The 19,599-nt window shown below is 47.2% G+C and overlaps 2 protein-coding genes across 2 annotated transcripts in view; one reads left to right on the plus strand and one right to left on the minus strand.

Moving 5' to 3' along the window:
- LOC146176472 (uncharacterized) overlaps window positions 1-19,599 on the minus strand; it is an 82,881-nt gene that overhangs the window by 58,159 nt on the left and 5,123 nt on the right. The gene's annotated exons all lie outside the window — the stretch shown is intronic.
- LOC146176477 (uncharacterized) overlaps window positions 8,214-19,599 on the plus strand; it is a 28,723-nt gene continuing 17,337 nt past the window's right edge. Inside the window, exons 1-3 of the mRNA XM_084581304.1 lie at window positions 8,214-8,309; window positions 14,024-14,269; window positions 18,077-18,140. Of these exons, the coding sequence (XP_084437430.1) occupies window positions 8,214-8,309; window positions 14,024-14,269; window positions 18,077-18,140 (406 nt within the window). The remainder of the gene's footprint in view (window positions 8,310-14,023; window positions 14,270-18,076; window positions 18,141-19,599) is intronic.

The raw sequence follows: 19,599 nt of genomic DNA on the forward strand, positions 1-19,599 counted from the left end.
CATAACAGTGAACAACGTTGCTTTAATTACTGCTTCCTCTCATCGTCAGTCATCATGACAGGATAGAAATGCGTATTCTCATCGTTAGTTTCTCGTTGCGACGTTAGTTTCTTGGAATTGCTTCAGAAACTTCTTGAAATGGATGACTATCGATATTACCGTGTTAGAGTCAAATGATCGTTCTCCGGACAGTCCGTCGTCGAATCCCGGACATCGCTATTGCAGGTGGTAGTCGGCAGGTGACATGGTCGTGTATTGATTGGTCGTCAGGTTGTGTGACGTCACGAGACCACGTGGCATGGTCGAGTTGGCAGGCGCTGCCGATTCGGGCTTCGAATTTGAGATCGGCGGGTTGGATCGGAATCCAGCCTTCCAGGACCATTGGACGCCGGCTTAGATACGCTTTCCCTGGGCTACGATGACTTTAGTAGCGAAAGCTACACTGCGGTAGGCTTTCAAGACCTCGTGTGGCCGCAGCTACGTCGTGAAGAAATGTAGCTACGGACTCCGCACAAAAAAAAAAAAAAATCAGCCTACCACGGCATTTGAATTCATGGTACCCCTATGCATCTGGCAGGAGCTGCCAACTCGGGTCGCTCCTTTCATATGGGAGGGTGATATCAGAATCAGCCTGCCAGAACAGTTTACATTCTCGTTATGCCTATGATACGCAGGCACGTCCATGCGGTTTGGTTGAAGCGTGACTTTTATATTTGGGCTGGTAGCTTACGCTCTTGCGTCGTGCCCTTGAAGGATGAGCTTAAGTGTCCCCAATAATGCAGCACCTTACAATGATAGGGCTTGATAGGGGAATAATGTAGCAGGCAAAAGAAGCTTCCGCCGTTGCCGTGACAAGCGGCGCGGCCTCAATAAATAGGGCGCACCGCGTCTGTCTGTCAACACGCGCCAAGAATAGAGCGCTCCATTTTCCTCCCGTTTATCCGCGCGTCGTCATTAGTCAGGCCCCTTAGAATTTTCTGGAGACGTTTCTGGAATTTTCTGCGCCGATTGGCGCAGCTACGGCATGACGAGCGGCGTGCTCCATCCTACTGTACGCTTCCTCATTTTGAAACCAGGCGGCGCTGGGTGTCTGATTTTAACAGCGCCCCCTGGGCAGCGCACGGACTATACATTTGTAGGCTACTGCCGCAGCACTTACACGTGATCTGCCAAATGACTTCTGAGGCCCTGTACTGAAGGCGACGAGCGAAGTAATTAGCCAGTTGATTTCCGACACTCTCTGAATGACCAAGAATCCACGAGTATACAGAGATGGCTGGGCGGGCAGCCAGAGGACATTTTCAAGTCCCTCTCTAATTCGTTGAGTGCAATTTTGCTTGAGCCGTGTGAGGCCTGGTAGTGCGGGTAGACGAGGTTTAGGTAACTGTGGGAATGTCTGGATTGCCTAAACTGTACACAGGAGATTATCGAGATGGCAGTAGATTGGTTGGGGTAGGGCCCACAAATATAAAGGTCTGAGGTAACTTAGGTGAGTTCTGGTTATTGATGATGCACGCGTCGAAACTAAAATCACGTGTGAAATGAGTATGTTCAAGAAGGAAAACAATGCATGGGCTTTCCTTTTACAAGAGCATAACGCTATTCCACCTCTATCTGGTTACTGCATATATCACTGCCCCTCGATACCCGACCGCAGCAGTGGTCTTGCTCCCGGTAAAGCGGCAATATATGTTCATTCATCCACTCCTCATTCTCCAATAGACCTATCCCGTTGGTGCAATACCCGTCAAGAAGTGACCGCCATTATTACTAAGCCCCAACGTACTCCAGTTATATTAGTATCATTTTACGCACGACCGATATCTACTGTACTCAACTTTGGATCGCTCACACATCTACGCGCCTCATACCCAGGTGTACCCATACTTGTTGGAGGAGATTTCAATGGACCGCACACAGCCTGGGGTTATATACAAGACTCTAAGCGGGGACGTCAAATTTACGACACATTTTTTGACCAGTCGTTTACACTTCTCAACAGTTTGACAAAATGTACCCGCCCGCGTGCACCGGCGTCCACTCCGGACCTTACGTGGTGGCTAGGCCCTGGGAATCCTCGCTGGAATTGCAAACCAGACACCTGGGGCAGTGACCACTCCCCCATTTTAATCGATTTTACCTCAAGCGCACTACGTAAAATTCGCCGCAAAATTCACATTACTTCTTGGGATACTCTATACGTACAGATGCTCGCCTCATGTCAATAACTCCTGATTCGGCACTTTCTACTTTCATGCAAGTTCTAAATCAGCACACCGTGTCTTCAACCATCAATGAAGACCAACCAAACCTTCACCTCCTTAACCTCTGGGCACGGCGCAAGCAAATGAACGTATACGTCAGTCAGCATCCGTCCAATAATATTGCCATAGCAGAACTTCATAAACTAACCGCTAAAGCCCGTCGGTATTCTAAGCACCTTCTACACAAACGTTGGACAGACTGGTGTTCTCACATAAGTACTCCGATCGGAAACCGCCACCTATGGCGTGTGTTTCATTCAATGGAACGAAAACCCTCAATTAAAGACTACGCCGAGAGTATTCGAATAGCCCTGCGTCTTTCACCGCAAGAATTTGCCAAGCAAGCAGCTCTTCAGTTCTTCCTCAATTATGACTGCCAACCTGCACCGGTTCCACTCAGTCTCGACAACCATCTCCCAGAAGATAAGATCACGAACCCTTTCACCATGGCTGAGCTGATCGCTGCGATTGAAGACATCCGCCCAAACACCACACCCGGTCATGATGGTGTGCCTTATACACTATTCCGCAGTCTAGAAGGTGAATCATTGACCTCACTTCTGAGAATTTTCAATGAAATCTGGATTTCCAGTGAAATGCCACCAGATTGGAAACATTCTGTAGTAGTTCCCATACCAAAGCCCGGAAAACCACCTACAACCCTTGGTGCTCTACGCCCGATTTCTCTTACCCCAACTATCTGTAAATTGTACGAAAAGCTACTTGCCATTCGAATATCCTGGTGGCTTGACCATCATCACAAATATTCGTCTTCACAGATTGGCTTTCGGCCTGGTTACGGATCTGAAGATGGTCTTCAACTTTTTGCCAATGAAGTAATATATTGTTCATCTCACAGTCGTCTCGTCCGCACAGTCGTGGCAACAGATATCACGAAAGCCTACGACAACATCCTCCACACAGCGATCCTCAATACTATGTCATCACTTGGAATGCCCTTACAGCTTTGTCGTGCAATTCACGCGTTCCTGTCCCACCGAACGTTTGCTATCTGTGTAAATGGAAAACCAACAGGACATTTCATTTCTAATCGTGGAGTACCGCAGGGCTCAGTTTTAGCCCCAACTTTGTTTAATATTGCATTTATTCCTCTCATACATGAACTTGCCTCAATTCCTAATATTAAAGTGCTAGCCTACGCAGATGACATTACTATGTGGTCTACAAACCGCTCAGTGCAGGTGCAGCAAGACTCCCTGCAAAATGCCATAAATATCCTTCAAAACTTTCTCAACAACACAGGCAAACCTCACTAAAACATGCTATGTCCATGTGGGCAATAAGGCCGGCCGCAGAAGTTTCAAAGCTAATCCATTCGCGTTGACAATTGACAATACACCCCTCCTTGAAGTGGAACATACCAAGGTGTTGGGTCTCCATGTACATTCTTCAGGAAAAGGCACAGTTTGGCTATCCGATGTACGCAAAAGTGCCATGAACACACTGGGACTAATTCGAAGAATAGCAAATCGTTCTGGTGGTGCCCGATCAGATACCGCTCGCCGACTTGTTCGTGCTGTCTTTCAGCCGCGGCTTCTATACCAGGCACAGTTTCAGAAACTGACAAAACGGCAATGGTCTACAATCGAGGCACTCAACCACGAGGCCATGCGAGTCATTACGGGACTGCCTCGATCAACTCCTATCCGTCTGCTCCAGGAGTACGCCCACCTTAACTCGCTGGCAGAATTAACTGCCCAAAGACAGACAAACAGAGCAAGAAAAGCTTCCCTTCGTCTTGAATTAGAGAACCAACCACCTCCATGGGACTACTACCACCTTACTTCTAATAAGCCTCTACTCACCAAGAAGTCGCAGCTCTCATCATCATTCCCAATAACGTCTTGCGCAACACATGATGACTGTATTATTTACACAGATGCAGCCGTAACCCCAACAGGTGGTTCAGTTGCTTTTGTAAGCCCAACCCACCCTCACCTGAACACCAATCGAAGTTACCTTACCGACGCCAAATCAACTCTTGCATTCGAACTGCAAGCTATCTTAAACGCCATAGAAGCGTTACCTGCCGACCCTACGTTTAAACAAGTACACATAATGACTCACTCTAAAGAAGCCTTAAAACATTTAAAGAAAGTCCATGGCACTCTTAGGGTCGCACAGACTATACATGCTGCTTGTCACCGTTACCCAGTGACTATAACCATTCACTGGGTTCAAGACAACAAAAATTTGAATACCATAACAGCAGACGTGCTTCCTCATGCAGAAGATGTGTCACAACCTATTCATGATTACTTGCCACCGGATCCACTCCTGACCCATTTGACATCATCAGCATACCTCAGGCAGCGTACACGCGCTCTAATTCCCCCGTGTACGTACCCCCTTCCCCCCAATCTAACAAGGGTGGAGGAGGTATCTCTGAGACGGCTGAGGGTCGGAGTGGCTCTTACGCCCGCCGTTCGACACCAGTGGCAAAGTACTACTATTCCAGTTCCCGACAAATGCCCACACTGCGAAGAACCGGCTTGCGACACCACTGTACGGCATCTAATATGGACATGCCCAGGAACTTCGCGCATGCGCAACACCATTCTGCAAAAAGCTGGACTTTCACCAAGTAATGACTCTCATTTCCACTTATGGACAACAAACAATATTTATGCACGCAGTTTGTGTGACTTCTTGCACATGGCTGCACTCCACACATTCCTGTGACGCTATACCACCACCTTTTATGCCGTGTGGCAAACTCAGCGCCATAAGTAAATAAATAAATAAATAAATAAATAAATAAATAAATAAATAAATAAATAAATAAATAAATAAATAAATAAATAAATAAATAAATAAATATATAAATAAATAAATAAATAAATAAATGAGTATGTGACCCTATGGTATGTGAGGACTCGGATAGGAGGAATGATGAGCCTGAGCGTTTCGCCGCCCCTCGTCAAAGCCGAGAGACGTGTGGAAAGATACGAAGATTGGAGGGGAGGGGGGATGCCTGGGACGTGGAGTGGGAGGTCGATGTGTTAGATGCCGGCTTGTGCCAGAATCTAGTGGCTTTAAAGAGACCGGGCAAGAGAGCAATTTGGTGATCTCTATGAAGGCTGATAAAGGATAGAAGAAATAGACCAATATCGTCTAAGCGTAGGTTTGATGTGTAGCTGGTAATTTTTTTGGGTGTGGGGAAACAGACAGTGGAATAAATGGAATGTCGATAGGGGGTACAAGAAAAATAACTTAGGCAGGTTGGACGCCAGCTTGAGAGAGGAACAAGATTTGTTTGCCGCATTGCAGCGTATTCATATTACTTCCGCGAGTGACTAGTGGCTCACCAGGTGAGGTCGACTCCATACGTGACGTGGAAGATGTGGGGGCCTCATAAATTTTCAGTTAACGTTCCGTGCCTTGATGCAATAGGGCTAGAAACAGCTCTGCAGCTTGGGATGTTTCACACGTGAGTGTAATTGGAAAGAGAAAACATCGAGTAGTTGGTATGAGGCTGTGATGTCATGAAGGAAATAAAGAAATAGTTGTAAGTGCTGTGGCCGCATGCAGATTGTGTCGTGGAGCCTAGCAATGATGCAACCGTGACCATTGTAAGGACTTGGGCAGAAAAAGAGCAGCGAAAATGTGTTGGAGGATTGAAGATTTCGGAGGTGGGGGAAGACTGCCCATTCTGTATGCTAGAGGCAGGCGAAGTCTGACTCTGGATGGTAATCAGCGACCATATTTTCCATCGCCTTTTCCACGCAGGGGATAAGAAAATAAGGCGGATGTTATGACAGTGGACCCCTTGTCGCTCTTAGGGATCAGATTAGTGGCCCGTGCTTTGCACATTCTTCAGAACTATATTTGGTGATGTGCATTTTTAGCTGGTTCAGTTAGGCTGCGCAATAGAGTGCAGGGGACCTTTCAATGCTGATGATTTGAAGCTTCCAGTTAGAGCAAGGTCTAGCCCGAAGAGGGTGAAGGGGCAACCTTATAGATCAGGATAGGTTGGATGACCCGCCATATGGGGGAAGGCTGATATAGGAAAAGAGGATCCAGAGTTCATAAACACTTTAGGTTATTAAGTCAGGGTTAGCTGCCTTAAAGGGTGAGAAATCTATCGATTAATAGACTGGATGAGGTTCAGGACCAAGTAGGGAGCAGATGAAAGACCATATTTAATAAATATGCAGAACCAAATAGCCCGACAACATGCACTCCTGAAATGGAAGACCAAGTTCGCTTTTGCTTGTGTGTAGTATATTTTTCTGATCGCTCCCTCGCTTCCTGTCAAAGGTGTCGATCTAATGCCCCACAGTGGGGTGTGAACTCATGGTGCGATGAGCGTTTTAAGGTAGGCGTTGTGAGGTTGTGGACCAATTTGCTTATGGAACCGTTTGGAGCCCTACCAAAGACGGGTGTGACGAGGGTCAGGTGACGGTGAAGGGGCCAATGTGCGTTCCGTAATGGTTGCGATATCTCGAGCAATGTGAATGTATGAAGCCCACTGAGGGCAGGAACGGGGATAACTTGTGTCAAGGGACCAATGCGGAGTGAGTAAGTTTGTTCTGTTAAATATGCGGTCTCATGGTGGTGGGTTTGTAAAGGAAAAGAGAGTAGGAGAATGAAGTGATCACTAAGGTGATGGGTTTATGCCAAGCGACTTGAGCACCTTGGAGGAAAGGGAAATGTCCGCTGCGGTTGGCTGGTATAGATGCAGGTGCTGATCCGTGAAGTTGTGTCTGAGGTGTTGAAGGAAGGGGAGTAAAGCTGGGGAATGCAGGTCTGTATGATGCAACCAGGGCGCAGTGTTTGGGGATGAGGAATGGAAGAAGTCGGATGCATCTGAGGAGGGGGGAAGCAATGGTTTTGTTGATGTTGAAAGGTGGGGGGGGGGGGGAGAGTAACTCGCACTGTATCCCGGAATGTACTGTACTGAACTCGGCGGGAGGAGGTATCAGTGCGCCGGATTCGGGCAGGGGCGGCTCTGACCCCATCTGTACGACATCGTTGGCGTGATAAAGATCTGACAGCGACTGACAGGTGCCCTCACTGTGACACTGCACCTGAGATCTGTGATGTGCGTCACTTGTTGTGGACGTGTCCAGCAACGGCTCCAGTTAGACAAGGGCTACTCATAAAGGTGGGCCTGCGATGGAACCGCGATTGTGATTACGAGGAGTGGACAATGGACAACCACGGCACCGCCAACCTTTGTGAATACTTAAATGCAACTGGACTTCACGCCTTTTAACTTTCTATCTCCTGCATCCCATTCCCCCTTTCTCAACTTAAGCCTTGTGGCAAACTTATGGAGAAAAAAAATGTACTGAACGTGGAGAGTTTTCCATGCGCAGCAAGAAGACAGGAAAACGATGGAAAGGTCGGGAATATTCGTTGGTCCACTGGATACGACTTTTCTACTGTCCAAGGTCAATTATTAAGCTGCGCCTGGCTCGTCAGCTACACCAACTAGTTAGCCGCATCACAAAAGACTCCCCACTTCGGTTCTGCAGACACAATTCGATCTCATTCATGTCACTGCAAAGACTTTGTTGTAGTCCTGCGCTGGCACCTGTCATGGAAGCCCTTTCGATGGCGTCGATTCAGACAGTGACTTGACAGCTCCAGCGCGAAGCAGCAAGTGACTGCGCGGTGTTGTCATCGCCCACCAACTCCGTTCTGGGCGCCGTGCATCCTCGTCTGTGCCGACGGGGGCCACTGTCGTTTTCTGGCCGCGGCGTGCGTGACGCGCTCGCTTCGGTGACTGCCGCCGACGCACGGATCCCTGCCGCGTGTAGCGGTGCTTTCACCGGACAGCGGCTGCGAGCAGGAAGCGTCCCGGTCCGCTCGCCTGGCGGCTGACCCAGCCGGGTCACCGGCAGGCGGAACTTGAACTTGCCGCCTTCTCGCCACCACCCGACGCCGTCTCCCGCGCGCTCTCAGACGCCGCACTCGGCCACGATGGCCCGCCTCTCCCGGTCCCTCATCAGCTCTTCTCCGCCGCGGATGCTGCTGCTGCTCCTTCTCCTGGTGTTGACCGGGCTCGCCGCGGAACCGGTGAGCCGCTACTCCGCTATTTGTGCGCGCTCTTGCCGCTCCCCGTAGGTCCTGGAATTCGGCCAGTGGCGCTGAGCGTGGACGTAATATGCCTGTGGTTTATTTCGTGCCAAAGCGTCTCATGGGTATTTTGCTCGAGGCTGTGGGGCGCGCCGTTTGTGGATAGCTCCGGCTTCGATCACTGCTTACTGAAGTTCTCCGTAGGACAGGCACTGAAGTCGGAGAATCGGTCTATTTGCCATACAGTCAAAATTACGTGGTCTGCCCCGTAGAGAAATGAACGCTGGTACCTATTTTAGCTTGAGCTTCCAGCAGAGTGCGAGCTAATCAGAGACGTTAACATTTATCGAAGCGATAAGCGCTGGTCCAGATAAGTAGGAGCACGAATTTCGCCAAAATACAACTCGCCCCAGTGCAAAAGGGTATAAAAAGTAACAGTCGGCTTGCACTCAAGACGTCAATGTCGCCTTATTTGGACATAAAAATCCAAAACGCTCTGTGGCTATTATATATTATATATCCCAGGGAAAGCTACTTGGTAAACAATTAAAAAGTTGCTGGTCTCTTATATATACGGAATAATGATGGGCTCAAAGCTCACATTACGTGTTCTGTCATAATTAAGCTACCTGGACATTCCAACTGCCAGCCGTGTGGTGGAGTTCAGCGACCGATACGTGAGAGAAAGAGCCTTATTTATAAGGGGGAAGGGAGTGCACGTCTAATCACGCGAAGACTGCATTAGCGCTTACTTATTGCCCACACGTACTGTGCATATACGCAACGCAAAATTCATCATGATGCATGCTCCACACACACACTGTCCGGTGTTGACATTTTATTGATTGCATTGGTAGAGAGAGTTCTTGTTTTACCATTTCATTACTTTTGTGTGGAATAGTAGTGTCCTGAGAGAAACTGCTTATCAGCAATAGGAATAGCACTTTAATCGGCTCCGCTCCTATACACATTGAGGACTGTCTCGCAAATGGACCGATTCTCCGACCCTGAGACTTCAGTGAGCAAGAATCTAGTGCAGTGTTGGCATAAACGTATTTTACTAATTGTCTTTGTATCAAGTGGCAGGTAGATGACCTTTCGCAAAATAGCAGCACATTTTATGCAAACTTGCACCAAAATTCCTGACAATTCCCGAGGTCGAGGGGAGTAACTCCATATTCGAAACAAAATTAACCTATAGTGTTAGTCTTCATCAGACCGCATGACCCTTACCTAAGGCTTTGCAAATACTTTCAACATACATTGGTTGGCCGTACTGTGGGATCATACGTTATTTTATTTGGTTTCTGTTGTAGGTCATGCGCCTGGTTCAATGCTACGCGGCGTCATTACGCTTGCTACTCTTCCTTCCCCAACGACTTGTAATCCTTTCAGGCGCCATGTGTTCGACCAGTGCTTCGTAGGTCCTTGCTAGTCGTGAATTGCATCAGTATTTATATATAGACAATGTTACCATCTCTTCGAACATATGAAGGGACGATACACGCACAGTGTGCGAAAGAAACGGTTAGACATTCAGCTAATTTGGCTACCACGCGCTGTAGTCGCATTGGAAAGTGCCACGTCCATGCGCGGAGGAAAGGAAGAGCCACTGGCTATGGAAAGCGTTTCCCTTAAGCATGACGGCGACTGTACATCAGCACAGCCTTGAAGGCACTTTCTAAAATCTAGTTACGCTTGAGCAAGGGGGCGAGACAGCACGATAGCAGAGAGAAAGGGCGCAGCAGGGTTTTTCGTGTGCTGTAGTACTCTTTCATGATGATGGTTAATTAACTTGCCTACCAGTTCGTGCTGTTAAATTGAAGTAAGATCGGCCTCCTTCAGTTATAGAGCATTGCCTGACGTCTATATGTCGCGTGGAACACCGGTGGCAAACCTTGCACGATTACGTTGTGTGCCTCGTTGTAGATGCACTGAACGCTGAAACGCCTGAGATATTTGGACGCTTCGGACTCTTCGACAATCTGGATATACGAACTACTATATTTCATCCCTCTACGAGATGGATCTGATTCATCTTCGTGGAATCGTCATCGCCTCGTCTTTGCACGTGTCAATAGCATTTGTATCTTGAACGCGAGGTCTTGGGATCGATCCCTCACTCCTCGACGATTTCATTTTGTGTGTAATTGAAATGCGGAAATGACCCTATTTATTGAGATACTAGAGGTAATTTAAAGAATCGCTGTGCAGACACAACGAAATTAGTCTGGAGCTCTCCACTATGGCTTGGCCCAAAGCTTAGAATGGGGTCTTAGTTGGAACATAAGAGTTACATATCAGGCTTATCGCCTCCCGTTTTGTCACCGCATAACTTTTGTGACACCGTGAATCCTTACCTAGATGGTCTTCTAGCTTGGCCTCCCCTCATTATAATGACATCATGACAGCCGTGCCACCCGTCTATGGTGGCAGAACTTCCATTTCTTGAGGAAAATGTATGACATTTTGTGCACTGCGAGAACTCTGGAGCACTATTAACGATGTCTGGGCAAAAACACTCATCGTGGCGCCTGTGCACTCGCCGCTAACCAACTTTGCATGCTTAAAGGCCGGGTGCCATTTAATGCTCTTTTCACGAATTTGCACCGTGCACCGCTGGCCTTTGACAGCGTATGGAGCACGTGCATTTATCTTATTGGCACATGTGTGCTTTAAGCAATAATCCTTATTTCTCTTTCTTCCTCCTAGGCTGTCCTTTTTTACACTATCTTGTTACCAGTTACAAAGCCACGTCTAAAGAGAAAGCTATTTAACAGAAATGCAGATATATTCGACGACGTGCCAGAAAAATGGAGGCAGGAAATCTTAAATAATGCTGTCTAAAATAATTAAGATAATACTGCAACGATGAAAATTTAACTTTGACGTCACCAACCTTATTCGTGAAAACAATGATGCGTTAACTCTCATTGTTTTGTTCGTTTACGCGGTGTACCCTGCACGCCTAGGCCCCTAAGCATTTCCGTACGAATAGTTAATTTCATTGCGTTGCTGCGAGCAGGAGGTTTAATAACCTGACATACATTTCACTATCGACAACTTTGCGTAAGTGCCTCTATGTTACCACACATAGCTCATTCTCTTCTGTATTTAAAAACCGGTAGAGCATCCCCGAAGTATGCTGCATAATTTCTGTTATGCCCCGCTATCACAATGACTCCTACCGCGCGGCACCAGTAGCTTTTCGCGAATGCGAGATTCAGGTCGAGTTGATGATGTATAATTTTCAGGATATGAAGTCAGCGCGAATCGTTATTTCAGGTGAATCTTCGTACAAACCCTCATGAAACTGTGACAAAGAGAAGGTCAACTCAGGCGATCCTGTACTTTTCTAAAGCTTACATGTTTGCTACAAACGACGTGCAAGGTTTCGTAAAAGATATTTTTGTTGACCTAGTTCCCCCTTTTTTTCTCTTGTTCTTATCGATCTATCTCCTCCTGCCTGTATTGTGATGCTAGACCAGGTCATTTGTGATATTTCAGCTGCGCATACCACTCAGCACATCCGAAATCCATCGGTTATTCATCAGGTGTACGCACCAAGAAAATTCATATTGCAGTTCTTTTGGCGACAAGGCTGTGTGCACGATTAACGAGACAAAGCATTGTGTAAAATCATGCATCACGTGACTTTGCATGACAGGCGATTTGTTATATGCAGTCACAAGATGGCGGCGACTTCTCTGATATGCTGCATTCCAAAGGGAGAAACAGTGTTGCATGCAGTGGCCTGACCTAAGGCGGTGGGGCTTCAGTAAGATGAATGATAGATCAGCGGTGACGTAAGCCTGTAAAGCTTTCAGTGTATATAAACATTAAATGATCAGTCTGTCTACAAAAAAAAAATACTAAAAGACGGTAAGAGGATTGAAGAAGACGCCGGAGAATAATGTAGATAAAGCAAACGTATCCGAAGTTGAGTAGCACTTAGCGGAGTCGTAAATACCCTTACCGTCCCGCTGAGCAGAAGAAATCATTAAACCACCAGGATTATTGCCTCGCTGAAGTTTACGGCCGCTTCTCTGACACGGCCATTTCCGGGTCACCGTGCATTTGGGGGAGCCTGCTTGAGAAAAAGTTAAAACATCTATTCTGTGCGACTGTCCCGAAGGCATCCTGCCGCTCCTTGGCGTCCCCAGGAATGACAAAGTTGTCTGGACGGGCTGTTCACGTCTGCGGAAGTTATGCGCCCCGGATCGTGCTCTCTCCCTCTTCCTTGATGCGTCTTTTATACCACTTGCTTGATCGCGCATGGCTGCGATTACCCGCTGCTACTGACAGAGAATGCTTATTGTGGTGCCCCTTCCGCCTGCGAAGACCATTTTGACAAAGTACCGCCGCCATTGAAACGAAATGGTTAAGCAGTGCGCGGCCGACACCAAGATGGCTGCTCTGTTGTTATTCTTTCCACCAAAAGCAAGATACAAAAGACGATGTCGGCTTCCATCAAAGCTCACCAGCAAAGAGAGCCGCCGTGGTCCCGTGAGGGCCTTGATCCCTGCAGGGGGGATCCGCCTTGCGTGGTGTGCGTGCAACCATACGGAGACCATAAACTGCTCCTCTCGTTATTCGTTCTTACAGAGCCAGACGTGTCAGCTTTACTTCTCCCCTTCTCGAGATATCATGGCCATCTTCCGCGTGATAATGACGTCATCATGGTCAAATGAACCATGGCTAACATGACCCTTTTGAATGTCTGAGATGGACCATAAGCAATGTGACCCGTTGATATGTGAGTTGCAATGTGATCCACGCTAAATATGAGTACATCGCCGAATTTATTACATTCTTCCACGTTCGCCTTATACATACAACCGTCTTTGAAGCGCGCATAGATTGCATAATTGAGCGTTTAACTTACTTTTGATTTTATTTTCGAGGTCATTGGTTGCCTTATTTATAGCATGCTTCGCAACTTCATTGGCCTAGGTTATACTTGGCCATCGAGGCCTCACTCTACTGTTAATGTTTTGACTTGGGCTATATTTGACTGAATCGCGTAGTTTTCGAACAGAGTGAATATAGAAGTACAGACAGAAACAAGTAAGCAAAGTACTTGAACTTGACATTAAACCAGCTTAGCAGGAGAAAGCCCGCAGATGGCACAGCATAAAAAGAAAGAAACGGAACTGCCATATCTCTAATTGTTTTTCGAGGTGAAATAGCGGTAGCATAGCGATAGCAAGAGTGACGAAAACCATGACAAGGAGCTGTACCTCTGCTTCTCCTATTCTCTCGCTTCGTAAGAGTGCGCACTCTTCAGACCTACCTGGTTTTTACCACCACGCAGCGCAAGTTCTCAACAGCGTCTATATCCGGGCTTACACGAATGGCACCCTCACTGTTCAACACCAGAATAGTTTTTAGTAATGGTTTGTTACGATGTAGAGCGTGTTGTCCTAGATAAAATATTGATGCGAGAAAAGTTGGACTCTTAAGTTGTCGCAGCTGCTTCCAGTAACGGTAAAAATGTCGCCAAAATCTTCCAGGAAGTCTAGAAAATTGTCCTCAGCCCTGGTATGGCCTCAGCTAGAACCATTGCCCGTACGAAGAGCAGTAGCCTATACCAAGTACCGTCGCATTCATGTTGCGATGCCATTGCCAAGGCCCTCTTGTGTGCTGTGATCCTCTGTTCTCTAAACACAGCGAGGAAGGGGCAATCACGGTTTTTACCGTCGCGGTGTGCGCAGGCTGAGGCCGCTGCCCGCTTCGAGCTTCGGCTCCGGCGCTTCGCTTCGGACGGCACCGACGCCCGGGGCGAGTGCTGTGGCGGCCTGTGTCCAGGATCCTGCCGCGTGTTCATGCGCAGCTGCCTGGCCAGATCCAGGGACTCCGGCTGCTCCATGGGACTCCTGGTGTCCCCCGTAGTGGCCAACAACAGCATGCCACCGGGATTCGTGCTCGCGCAGAACTTCACGTTCCGCATGCCCTGGCCCGTAAGTGATGTGCACGAGCTATATTTAGTTGTACTTAAATCATGTGATGCCAGAGTTTTGATAAATTGCACATGGAGCAGTTATCGGAGGCCAGAAAGGCATGAGTTGCTCTCGCCTGTCGAGCTGTCTCTCGAAAATTCTCACGATATTCAGTGCCAAAAGGAAAACTGCTGAAATGAATGAATGAATGAATGAATGAATGAATGAATGAATGAATGAATGAATGAATGAATGAATGAATGAATGAACCAGTGATAACTGAACTGGTGAATCAATGAAGATAGTGAGTGAGTGATCGAAGTTTCTACCTTGTTAACCTCATTCAAAGGCTACTTTCCAAAGCTTCTTGATAGTCTTTGAACAAAATCTTTTAAGAGTTATGCGCACTTTGCCTCGTATGAAATTAGGGGAAAGTGTGCCTTGGGGAGGTACCCTTTAGCGTATATGTCGAGCTCATTATCATCACTTTCGAAAGGCGTAATTTCTATATAACGAATTACACGAGCATCACATGAAGCGGCTACTTGAGACGAGGAAGAAATAACAAAACCTGAGTGCTTTCCAGCCTCTTAAGCAACGAGTTTCTCATCATAATCATATAGTCATTAACAATCACTGTCATTTTGATCATCATTATCGCTGGCTGTTTGTCAAGAACACTGGTCTCGGCTGCGTGTAACGTGTACGACAAACGATCCTTTGTGGGGATTGCCTTCTCCCCTTCCTCTTCTGCGCTCTTGCTCCTCCCTGCGAGCAGCGATTGCCTAAGGAGCCGCTACGGGTGTCTACGGTGTTCTGTAGATGTATTACCTGTCTGTTCTTACATGGATTAGCCTAAACGATATACATTAAATAGCACACTGATTCAGATCTAATAAGATTGAAGGTTTTCTATCTCTTTAATTTATTTTTTCAACCTCTTTTGACCTCTCGGATTAGTTGTGCCTTTACTCTTTTGCTGGCTGGCTATCTCCTTCCTGTCTTCTTTTAATGCCACTATTTTTCTTCAGTTCGTTTTCCGCTTATTGTGCAGGTAGAAAAAATTCGTCTTCAGGTGCTTCAGGTGAGAAAAGTATTTTAGGCGACCACATGATTGACAGACATGCAGAAAAGCGCAGAAACGAATAGAGGACAAACAAGACGCACCTCTGTCATACTTACGAATCAACCTTTCACAAAATGCGATAAAAGTAATTAATTGCTGTCCATAAATCGCGTTTTGTTCGAATTTTACCGCGAGAATGTTAAAGGCCCGCTTTATGGAAAATTTGGCGTCAGCTTTCACGGCATCTCTATTGGCTCAATTGGCGCCGTCGTTGTGAGTTAAAAATCTCGCGCACGCTTCTGGCAGGTGGCGGTTGACAGGTGGTATGGCGGATCACTGATTGGTCGGCGCGTTCTGTGACGTCACGAGACCACGTGTCATGGTCGATGTTGCAGGCGCTGCCAACCCATTCGCTTCCTTCGCGAATGGGAGGGCGGAGGTGGAAACTGAACCCAGCGGGACCATTGGATTCCCATACGCACACACGTTCGTGTCGCTAGGTTAATGCGGGGTTTTATGTTTATACCGGCCGTTCTTTTCTTTTACATAATGCGGTAGATTGGGACTCAATGCCGGCGAGTATTTGTAGAAGAACAGATTAACAAATTAAGGTATTAGTTAAGGTATTAGAGGAACAAATTAAGCGACGAGAGCCAATAACGCTGCCACGTCATGAGCTTAAGGCGGGGCTTAAAGGGCAACTCGGGAAGTTTTCCGACCGTCGCAGATATTCTGGTAAAATGTTTGCTGTAAGCTTTCCTCTCCGACCTGAAACATTTCACTAAATTTGGGCGCCGTGCGATAATTCATTCGTGCCCAAATCGATATTAAAATGCGCAGTTTTCGTGGCCTCTGTTCAGACGATTTCTACGGGCAACACTGCGTTTGTGACGTCACAAGCATTATGCCCTCGTTATTGGCCGCTCTCCGCGTGGCCAAGAAATTTTAAGGCCTGTATTAGGCAATTTCAGGCATTTCGTGTTCTCCGTCATGATTTCCCCACATTAGTTATTTCCACCACCCAACACGCTTGCGAGTGTTTTTCTAACATCGTATGTGCCATCATCTTTTCGTGATGGAACGTCATTTCTGGCCATGAAACCACTTTCGGTTTCAATTCGCTGTTCTTTCTGTTTATAAATAGTTCTACTTGGAATTTTGAAAAATGATTGTTTTGTGTCGGAGTCAGGGCACACCGAGTTATGTAATGTAATAAATAATTCACAATGGTGAAAAAAACAACCGGAGTTGCCCTTTAAGTGTCTCCAATTTTTCGTAAAAGGTAAATTGGTTCACAGGAAGGGAAAGGCGCAGTAACTGTCACACTTGCTCTGTGGACACCCGAACCGCGCCGTAAGAGAAGGGATGAAGGTGGGAGTGAAAGTGGATAGAGAGAAAGGGGGGCCGTAGTGGAGGGCTACGGAGTAATTTCGACCACCTGGGGATCTTTAACGTGCGCTGACATCGCACAGCACACGGACGCCACTTCGTTTCGCCTCCATCGAAACGCAGCCGCCGAGGCCGGGATTCGATCCCGGGAACTCCGGCACAGTAGTCGGAGTTAGTATAACATTCTCGCTAATCCAATTACTTTTTTTCAGCAATCGATTGCCAGTAATCTGCTATATTTAAAAACAATTTTAGGGGGCACTATGGATCACTAAACTCCGATGAGGCGAAAGCCGCCATCGTGTGGTGGTCCGAAGCCCTCCACTCGTGGAGGTATATATTGTACTCAATGTTGCTCCTGATGATGGACGAAAAGTAACGTAATTTTTGTGTGCAAAAAAGCATACTAAGCGATTGCAAGTGTTCAGTAGCTAGTCTTTGTTGACTGTAGTTGATTGCTGAAATCGGTTACATTTCAGGCAGTGTAAATGTAATTGGAATTGGTTATTTCTTGCACAAAGATTGTACGAACTAGTCCATATCAACACATTAATGCGTACCATGACAAACCTACGGCTCCCGCTGTTCCAAAAGAGTTGAACACTGTGAAGACTAGTTTTCTTGTTGCCTCTGGAAGCTTGCTTCGCCAATGCGCCTATGTGCAGAATAGGTTTCTCTTTACTTCAGTCTTTCACAGTAGGTGCACCTATAATGTACTTCCGGGAGCAAGGGTTTACGTCATGCAAATGTTTGGAAGGAAAAGAAAACATATTTTGGGGGCATTATTCGCAAGCGAATTGTCTGAAATACTTTCAAATGTGAATACCAGGAGGCCGTGCCGTGAGGGATCTAGCATTGGCATATACTTGTGACCCTGTAGGGCTCGTGGCGCGCCGCGCATTCGAAGGCCGCGCCACTTCCCAATGCTCCCTGCGCGCGTGCCTGTTTCCCTCTCGCGCGGGGATAACCGGTCCCGCGCGAGGGGGCTATAAAAGAAGGCACGCGCCGCCGTCGCGCTCTTCTTGGTCCCTGGCGCTTCCTGGTCCCTGGCTCGTCGCTCCCGCTTCCCTCCCGGCTCTCCACGGAAACGACCCGCAGCCACCCGGACGACAAGATCCCTGTGAGATAAAGAATGTTCGTTACACGGCCCACTGTGTGTTTTGTCGTGCGCATGCCTCGGGCAGAGGAATCGCCCACAACCCATAAATTTCGCTTGCGTCTGTGCTATACTCTTCACCTTGCCATCCGAATATCTCCATAGCCTGTCACGCCCTCTCTCCTGCTTCTTTTTCCTTTTTGAGGTCTGTCAGCCCTGGCAGTTCGTTTCGAGAGAGTCAATTATAACGATCATGGTTTTCCATGTCTTTTGGCAGGGCCGTTTCAAGCTCACTGTCGAAGCTTGGCACACCCAGAACGGGACCATTCCTCCAGAAGGCAGTGAGTATCAAACGTACTTCAATTTAATGTACTTTACACGTGTAGTACTGAATCAAAACATTCGTACCCGTCGCGGTGGCTTAATAACTTTGCTATTCAGCTGCTGAACCCTAGATATATTATTGCAGGATAGAACTATGGCCGCTGCAGCCGCATTTCGGTGAAGATATAAGGTTTCTCGGTACCGTCACCCACTTGCTATCCAGACACCCTAGGTGGAGGCGAAATGCAAAATTTGCACGTTTTTTGACAGGTTTTATTGCACGTTAAAGATCCTCGATAGTTAAAAATTGATTCTGTGCCCTCCACTGACGTCCCTCACAGCCCACGTGTACATGGAGCGGTAAAATCCCATCATAACCATACTATGTCATACCGTGCCATATATCATACCATACCGTACCATACCTTACCATACCATACCGTACCATACCATTCCATTCTATACCACACCACATCATACCGTACCTACCATACCATGCCATACCGTACCGTCCGTACCACATCGCACCGCACCATCCCATACCTCACTGCACCTTATCGCACTGTACCGTACCATGCATACCGTGTCGTACCATGCTGCGAAAACATCTTTTTGCAATTCGAGTAGTAGTTATTTACTTAATAAACATATAATGTATGTTCTTTTTTTTTAGCATAAGTACGTATGACGGATAAAATATGGTGTTGTATATGAATATTATGGGTAGTTTCTTCGATGTACTGCAGATTGAATCGGTTTCTCTGCGCCGCCACTGTGAGCTCGAAAAAACACAGATAGTGAACGAATGGGTTCACAAGGCCGTTAATGATGATGAAACCGGTGTGTCATCATCATTAACGGTGAAACCGGATGCCAGTGAAATTATTGGAGTTCGAAATTCAGCCATATCCTACTACAATTTTTTTTTTTTTACTTAATGAGGATCGGGGATGAAGAGGGACTAGCAGGAGGTGTTGCTAGCAGACGGATCCAGCCTTTCTGAAGACTCACCTAAATGTGCACATATGTGCAACCAAAGTTTTATATTGTTATCGAGTGCAAGCTCCGCCTCACGACCCATATACTTTGCAATAGCTGGAAAAGCCTAAGGGACAGAAAGCAATTTCATCACCAGTGGCATTCCCCTAACCTGTTTTGCCGACCAGCTACTTTAGGACTTCCGTTTCTAAAATAAAATCATTCGTTTAGTCATTTTGCTACCGTATAGGTGACGGTACAATCTGCAGACCTTTCTTTAAATTGTTTTAGCCAGCCAGTGCGTCTGATTTTGAAACTCGGCGCCCGTGGGGGAGTCTTAAGTTGCAGCTAGCTAACGTTCAGTGGTGCACTTCGCCTTAGTGCAGTAGCGAGGAAGTCGCGCGAGAGGACATCGTTTAGCAGCCGCGATCGACGCCGCAGGAGCGCTCCCGTCCCGCATGGTTGCTCCGGGCGCACTCTTCAGTCAAGTGCGCAAGC

This window comes from Amblyomma maculatum, chromosome 10 (genome assembly GCF_055883805.1).
Source record: "Amblyomma maculatum isolate TAMU_Amacu chromosome 10, ASM5588380v1, whole genome shotgun sequence".
NCBI lineage: Eukaryota > Metazoa > Arthropoda > Arachnida > Ixodida > Ixodidae > Amblyomma > Amblyomma maculatum.